Source organism: Siniperca chuatsi, linkage group LG12, assembly GCF_020085105.1.
Source record: "Siniperca chuatsi isolate FFG_IHB_CAS linkage group LG12, ASM2008510v1, whole genome shotgun sequence".
NCBI classification, from domain to species: Eukaryota; Metazoa; Chordata; class Actinopteri; order Centrarchiformes; family Sinipercidae; genus Siniperca; species Siniperca chuatsi.
Window position 1 is genome coordinate 23566787 of NC_058053.1, and position 8423 is coordinate 23575209.

Here is an 8423-nt window from a genome sequence, read left to right on the forward strand (position 1 = left end):
GGAACGGGTGGAGTCTGCAGCTGGATTTGACAGACAATGTGTGTTGGAGGAGAGACAAAAATTTAAATACTTTATTGATGCCAGAGTGTGGTGTTTTGCACACAGTAAAATATTACTAACACTGACCAATATACAGCAGGTACATTTGGTTACACCGCCGTTTAAAATCGACTCCTTGAATTTTGGTCTGTTTGTGTTCTTGTCCATTTATCCATCCTCTATTCTCATGCATTATGCTCATAAAGTCATTCTGACTGTTTTTCTCTGCCCATCTCTCAGGCTGTCCAGTGTGGCAGAGGACACCATCCGAGCGTACTTTGAGTCTCGTCTAGTGCTGCTAGAGCCCGTCTTCCCTCTTGCCTGCCACAGGCTTTGTGAGGGACCGGACTTCTCCATGGAGTTTGGCTTCAAGTCACAGCCACAACCAGAGGGTAAAACACAAACTTTCAATTTGGAGATCGACGACACTGTTAACAGCTGGTTGCATTTCTAAATACACATTCCCCTGAATCATCTCACACAACTTAAGAGATGTGGGGGTTATTGAAATGATTGCATTGTCATTGATCCATCTGAGTTTGAATTTCAGAGTTGGGACCCCATTAAGGGTCACTTGATATGCAGACAACATTGTGGGAGACTTCTAAGGCTCTCTTTACCTTTTTATTCTTCCTTCTTCTCCTCTCCCACAATACCTCTGTCCCTCCCTCCTATTCCAGGCTCGGGCATCCTCCTCTTCATCTTCCATGCTAACTTTCTGAGTGAAATCACAGCCAGGCTCTGCGGACCCTGCAGCGTTCACGCCGTAGTGCTCAACGACAAGTTTCAGCTGCCCATCTTTCTGGTTGGTTCTTAACAAAAACAGCAGACAGCACTGTTCAATTACACAGCACTTAGCTAAAAGCAAAATTTACCAAGTGGTTTATCAGAAGAAATAAAAAACAAGGTTGGTAAAATACAAATAGATAAAATTACATTTGAAAACAGTGAAAAAGTGAAAAGGATTTTCATTATATCAAACCCCACTTTGATACTGCTCACAGTGGCTATTTTTTCTGTAATAGCTATTCAGTGTATTCACATTCAGTAATTACCTCTATATAGTAGCTTTCATTGTTACTGAAGGAGTTTGCCATTCTCGCACACACATTACACTTGCACAAGCGATTCACAGGAAACTGTACGTGCATGTACTTCGTTACTGTTAATTTAATTTATTTTATTTTATTAAATCTATTATATTAAGTGGCAATATGCTTATTTTTCCTAATTTATTCCTTTTTGTCTTCAAACGTTCAGGACAGTCACTTCATCTACTCCTTCAGCCCGGTTCCTGGCATCAACAGACTCTTCATTCGTCTAGCAGAGGCACCGACAGCCAAGGTGACACACATACAGTAATGCACAAACACTGACACATGCACAATTTTAAACATACACATAAAAGCCTCTGCTGCCAATCAGGCCATCATACTGTTGGACTAAAAGTTGATATTAGGATTGAGAATTTCAGTCGTAGTCATCTGGACACTGTTTTCAGAATCAAGACGTTTCGGCTCCCATCCGGAAGTCATTCTCAATTGTGAAAAAATTGGACGGGAACTGGAAATTTAAACTACTCTGAGTTACATAAGCCCTGCCCTCAGGAAGGAATCTGCCTGAGTATCTGTTAATAGCTAGTTTCACCTGAAACTGACCTAATAGTTTCAAGATGGCCCAGTAATCAGGCCTATTGTTCTCTGGCTGCATCTACTTCATCACTGCTAAGTGCCTGATTAGCATGTGATAGGCGTGACCAAGGTGATAATACACTCTGATAGACTTTGGGCAGATTAAATCTCAGACCACCATTTCTGTTCAAAGAGGGTTCTCTTTCTTCACAAAAATGGCTTCCTTGGCGCCCGTTCAAACCAACTCTTCTCTCTACTAAGAATCTTCACCTCGCTGTCTTCAAATGTGTGGTTTGTAGCTTTTAAATGCAAATGCACGGCGCTCTGTAATCCTGAGTTAGCGTGTCGTCTGTGCTGATAAAGTCTTTTGTGAAGTGGCTGTTTGGTTTCGCCTATGTACCGTTCTTTGCAGTTTTCCTCACTGCACTGAATGGAGTAGACAACATTGCTCTGTTTCTGTGTGGGTAACCTGTCCTTAGGGTGAACGAGTTTCTGTCTTAAAGTGTTGCCTGGTTTAAAGAAGACAGGAACATCGTGCTGTCTAAAGATCCTTTGTAGTTTTTCAGACAGTCCAGACACATAAGGAATGGAGACACCGTTCCTTCTTGGTTCAGTTACACTTTTGTCCTGTTTTTTGGCTCTTTTAACTTTGTTGATAGCCCAAGTAGGATGCACTCTCAGCCTGTGGTTATCCTACTTGGGCTATCAACAAAGTTTAAAGAGCCAAAAACAGGACAAAAGTGTAACTGAACCAAGAAGGAACGGTGTCTCCATTCCTTATGTGTCTGGACTGTCTGAAAACTACAAAGGATCTTTAGACAGCACGATGTTCCTGTCTTCTTTAAACCAGGCAACACTTTAAGACAGAAACTCGTTCACCCTAAGGACAGGTTACCCACACAGAAACAGAGCAATGTTGTCTACTCCATTCAGTGCAGTGAGGAAAACTGCAAAGAACGGTACATAGGCGAAACCAAACAGCCACTTCACAAAAGACTTTATCAGCACAGACGACACGCTAACTCAGGATTACAGAGCGCCGTGCATTTGCATTTAAAAGCTACAAACCACACATTTGAAGACAGCGAGGTGAAGATTCTTAGTAGAGAGAAGAGTTGGTTTGAACGGGCGCCAAGGAAGCCATTTTTGTGAAGAAAGAGAACCCTCTTTGAACAGAAATGGTGGTCTGAGATTTAATCTGCCCAAAGTCTATCAGAGTGTATTATCACCTTGGTCACGCCTATCACATGCTAATCAGGCACTTAGCAGTGATGAAGTAGATGCAGCCAGAGAACAATAGGCCTGATTACTGGGCCATCTTGAAACTATTAGGTCAGTTTCAGGTGAAACTAGCTATTAACAGATACTCAGGCAGATTCCTTCCTGAGGGCAGGGCTTATGTAACTCAGAGTAGTTTAAATTTCCAGTTCCCGTCCAATTTTTTCACAATTGAGAATGACTTCCGGATGGGAGCCGAAACGTCTTGATTCTGAAAACAGTGTCCAGATGACTACGACTGAAACCTTTTCTACGATAGAACACTCCTGGACGAATGAGGGACTACACCGTCTTAGGATTGAGAATTGTCATTTTTAGCCATTTAAAGGAAGAATAACAGTCAGCAGGTTTAGAGACACAGCTATGTGGTAATGGTAATGTCAAGATTTTGATGTACTCTTGAAAGTTGCACTAGAGGAAACAATGTGCTTAAACAAATCCAAATTGTAGAGAGAGAAGTGTCCGAATGAGTGAGCCAGGATAGAGTAGCACTCTTGACCAATGAAAGGGCAGGAGACGTGCTGCGAGGACAGAGACGTAGGCTGTGTATGTAGTCAACTTTAGTGAAAACATAAGTGTTATGTAATAAAAGCAGAGTATACAGATGGACAGTGGAGAAGTGAATTGTGCTACAGCTCTTGTTTGAGATTTGTTTTATGGACGTTTTGATAAAAACTTCAAACAATCCCTTTTGAAATGTTACTGACATGAATCCAAGTCTCAAACTCAATACATTTCTTCAGTTTTCACTATAGGGTTAGCTAGCTATCACGAATAACATAGCTTGAACGCTGCCGTCAAAGTTCATGTTGACGAGCGTCCAGAATCATGTAACACTGTCTGAGCTAATGTTCTGTTGGAAACATTGTTCAGGAGCCACAGTTTAGCTGCAACTTCCCAGTGATAAAGAGATGTCCTGAAAGGGAAAAGCAAGCTGAGACAACATCAGTTCATCTGGACTGAAATGTACTCAAAATCTTGATGAACCAAATCAATGGTTTTATGCTCAGCTTATCTGGGCTTGAAGTAATTCTTAGTAACTAGTCATTGAAAAGGAAGTTGTATGCAGCAAGTGAGGTTCTACTCTAATTTCATCTTTTTGCTGTTCAGGGATGGTGGCTGTCACTTCATGTTAAACGGTAAAGCTGGCATCATTCTATATGTTTTTTCTTTCTTGTCAAAAAAACCCATGAAAAGACCAAAATCAACAATATGTTAGTTCATTAGTGTTTCAACTTCCCTACTCGCCCATTCGTTCCTAGAAGATGCAAGTCAAGTCAAAAACAGGTTACAAATATATAGTTTAATTTTTTTTAAAAGACTCACAAATTTCCTAACACAGCTAGGCACTGTAGTTTTTAGCAGACATTACTCAAACAGGAGTAAAGTGCATTTGCTGGGGACTATTTTCAGTCGTGGATTAATACAAATTTGGACACACAAGTGAGTACTTCCAGCAGCAGGACTATGTATGTGGGATTGAGTCAAAATATACCACAGTGTGCATGTTCATAGTAACGAGGTCATGTCACGCAGTGCAACAGTGGGTCATTGATGTGTTTTTAATAATCTTTGGACAACAATGGAGCTCTATGGCACAGAGGAATAACATATCAGGCTTTGCACAGGCAGTACTTATTAGTACAGTAGGATCAATTCATTTTTGGTTTTGGTCTTTTCATGGGATTTGTTAACAATAAGAAAAATATAGAATATAACCAGCCTTACTCCTTAGCTCTCCAGTTTTTCTTATGTTTATTCCAAACAAAAATGTAACACATACAATTTTCTCTGTTTGGTACCGCCAATGTAAAAGCTTTCTCAAAAAAAATATATTTAAGAGGCTAAAAGGTCAATCTAATATTGTACTGAGGCAGTTGGTGATTTTTTTTAAGTGTGCTAACGGTTTCTTTTTTTTCTCTGATGTTCCTCTTTCCTCAGGTCAAGCTCCTCATCTGTGCATACAGAGTCCAGCTGCAATGATGCCCCCTCTGATCATGTCAAAGATCACACCAAGCCTGGCCAACACAGCAAAATGCACAAATAAACACTCCACCACACATACACATATATTCTTGAAATATTCTGCCAAGCTCATTGTCCTCTAAGAGAGGAAGAGTTTATTGGATCTTTGTCACCGTGCAGTGAAATTAAAAGCTGGCTTCCTCTGACTTCAGTGCAAATTCTCAAAGACGGAAGCTCATTGATGATATTAGAATCCTGTCCAGTTCACTGCTCTGCGTTGGTCTACATATGTGCAGCACGAATCAGAGTATCTCGCAAGGTCAATTAAACCTTGAGAAACCCTCGAGCAGCCCGTCCATTCGTTGGTGATACCATCGCTTTGCAGCTTCCGGGTGGAAGGAGGCAGTCAGAAACTCCCTCCTCTCGCACTGGAGTAACTTCCAATACTGAAACCCTCCTGCGTCGTGCCTTTCTCCGAGTTCCACCTTCTGTCAGCGTGGATATGATACGTGTGTTGTTTTTAAACCTAGCTTGTGTGTACGTGTGTGTAGATTGACAAAGTCTTTAGGGTGCATTTGAGGAACATAATGAGAGATTTTCCATCACTGTTTTTTTTTTTTTTTTTTTTTTTTTTTTTTTCTATTTTTAGCATTTTTCTTGGACCAAGCTAATGCTTTCCCACTCGTGTTGTTTTTGGTAACACATTACTTTATAATGGACTTGTTTCAGTGTATTAACCTGTGTATCAGTGTTGCCCCCCGATTTTATTCTTGTTATGAAAAGTCAGTCAAAACCTGTGAAAACTTTACTAAAGCTATGATGTGTTTTGGATGTCAAATCTCACACTGCTCCATTGACCACGAATGGGAAATTGTGCAAATTTCTACAAAATTAGATTTAATCTTTGTGTCAGATTTGCTTGCCAACCTAGATTGATAACATCTTTTGGTTTCGCAAAGTCAGAGACCAGTTTACAACACTTCTCCACAAGTTAATACACCAGAATGAGGTGATTGCAAAGTAAGATGCTGAAAGTTTTAATGAATGAAGAAAAGTTCCTTTTGCCTTCCATGCACAGAGTTGCTGTTTATATTTTCTGGTCTGTACATACTCACATACTATATATAAATATATACATACATATATACAAGTGTCATCTGATGACTGTTAATGTTTTGTTGCTTTTTTGCCACAGTAGTTAAGTTATTTAGTGTGTACAGTAAAAAAGCTCTGATGTTAATTTACTTCTAAGGGCTAAAATGTCTCACCTTAGATCGACCGCCCTACTAGTAAAGTTTAGGGTTTTCTAATTGAAAAGCTTCTTAGTCGCCTACTTATCGTTGCAGAATTCCGACATTTTCCCACGGACGCTGTCCCGAGCCTGTCAGTGCCGGACTGCCAATCAAAACTCACCCACCGCTCCCCTTCGCTCTTTTTTTGTCGTTTGAAAAGTGTAGTTGATATTAAAAGGAGCCCCTCTACAGCAAGACATAAATACCAAACCCAAATGTTGTGAGAACATGCCTAGATTTTAGCTGTTGATATTGCCTATGAATTCAGCTCAGGGCAGCAATATGTCTTTAAAGCAACGCTGGTGAAATGTTTTTTGTGTTTTTGGCCGTTTGCAGTGTTAGATGAACCACTGCTGCTGTCAGAAACTCCAAATTGATGGGGCTTCTCCGTGCTGCCTTAATAATCCACAGTTTTCACTTGGTGTTTTTCTTTCTCATTCCTGTCAATGTTATTAGTTGAAGGAGGAATACACCCAGTTGTACACTATTTTTGAGTGTTAACGAACATTACAACCAACAGCTCAATGGCACATGTGTAAATCTGACTCCAGTTATTGCTTTTAATCCATAGATTTAAACAGTTTGCTTCCTGTTTTGTGATTTTTGTCTTAACATACAAAATGTTAGAAAAAGAGCCGGACTAATTGGGTTGTAGTAAGCAAAGACAATATGGTATTCAGTGCTGTTCGCATTAAAACGTAATCATCTCTCTTCAGCGCCTCATCCGGCTGGCTAAAGTTTGATTCTCCCAACGACCCTCCCTTTAAGAAAACTGTTTTTCTGTCACTTTCTGACCATATTCTTGTCAGTCATTTCACTATAAAGCTGCTTACCTCGTGTTTGCTTGATGTCACAGCTCTTGGACTCAGTTTAGTCTTAACAGGCATATCGACTCTCCAGAAATCTAACCCACTTTCCATCATACTGACATTCTGTAACAAGACTTTGATTTTCAGTTTATCCCTGACCTAACTATTTTTCACTTAGTTTACTTCGCTCAGCTGAGGCGTACAATACATTTTATTGTACCATGTTAAGTGGCAGGGGAACGTAAACATGCTGCCAAAGCAACATCAGAACTGGCTTTAGTGTTACCCTGCATGTCTCGTTACACAGAGAGGAATCAGTGTGTGGAAATGGTTGTGTTTTGGGACACAAGCAAGATCTGGGTAGCTCTATAGTTAAGTGATTATTGGGACTGTGATCAGAAACAATCAGTGTGATTGAAAAAGATGGGAAAATTAGTGTTGGCAGTGTTAGACTTTAAACAACAAAGATTTGAAACTGGTATGTCCAGCCTTTGGAATTGGGAGGGCTGTTTGAAGATTACTTGCCCTGTCCCATCCACGGATTATCTGAAAAACCAAAGATGATTTACTACAATTACAACTAAACATTTTGCAAATCACTGAGCTGTGTTTAATAGTTTTAATGTACTTTTCCTACTTTCCACACAGTGACTGGTTCCCATTTATTGCTAAATGGGATTAAATCAACAATAGACTCTCAAAACTTGCTCAGTGAACATTAAATCTGCCATTGATTTTTGTTTAAAGTCATATTATCATTATGATATTACAGACTTTGCAAATCAGTCTGGACTTAAAACTGCTTTCCTCCACCTCAATAATGATATTTGAACAAAAATGTATTATCATACCACAGTAATGGAACATTAACAAAAAGCTCTGTTATTGAACTTGATGTTGACTGTGATGGATTACACGTGTGTAGCAAGTTTCAAGAGTCTGTTAATTGATTTTCACAACACATGGAAATAATTAGAAGTCTACCTGGAAGGAAGGAAGGAAAAATCAATGAAGAAATATGAAAGTTTCAAGCATGCATTCAAAACTAGTCGGTATGAACAATATATAAAATTTTGTGGTTGAGATAAAACTTGTTTTATTATTGAGAAGAAGCGGTGACCCACAGTTTGTCTTGATTCTTTGTGTTTGCTGATAGTTTTAACCCTCGTGGTTCTCTGGCTACTTTGCTAATCCCCATCTCTCCTGAAGCTACTACAGTTCTTCTCTCACCTCTAGAATCTCCCGTATACACCTTTACTTTGAGGGCTCTGATTGTTCCTGCAGGTAGACAATACTGTATGTGTGAGAAAGCGTGATCTCAATGTTGTTTGTATAGATGCTGCAGCCAGTCACTGCATACCCTGAGACTGTGTCTCTGTCCTAAATAAAAATGTGTACATATATTTCCA

The 8423-nt window shown here is 39.7% G+C and overlaps 1 protein-coding gene across 1 annotated transcript in view; it reads left to right on the forward strand.

The window, feature by feature from the left end:
* The window catches only part of mphosph8 (M-phase phosphoprotein 8), a 33242-nt gene extending 24819 nt beyond the window's left edge, over window positions 1-8423 (forward strand). Inside the window, exons 11-14 of the mRNA XM_044215946.1 lie at window positions 280-431; window positions 720-844; window positions 1300-1383; window positions 4890-8423. Coding sequence (XP_044071881.1) covers window positions 280-431; window positions 720-844; window positions 1300-1383; window positions 4890-4931 — 403 coding nt within the window. The 3' untranslated portion in view covers window positions 4932-8423. The remainder of the gene's footprint in view (window positions 1-279; window positions 432-719; window positions 845-1299; window positions 1384-4889) is intronic.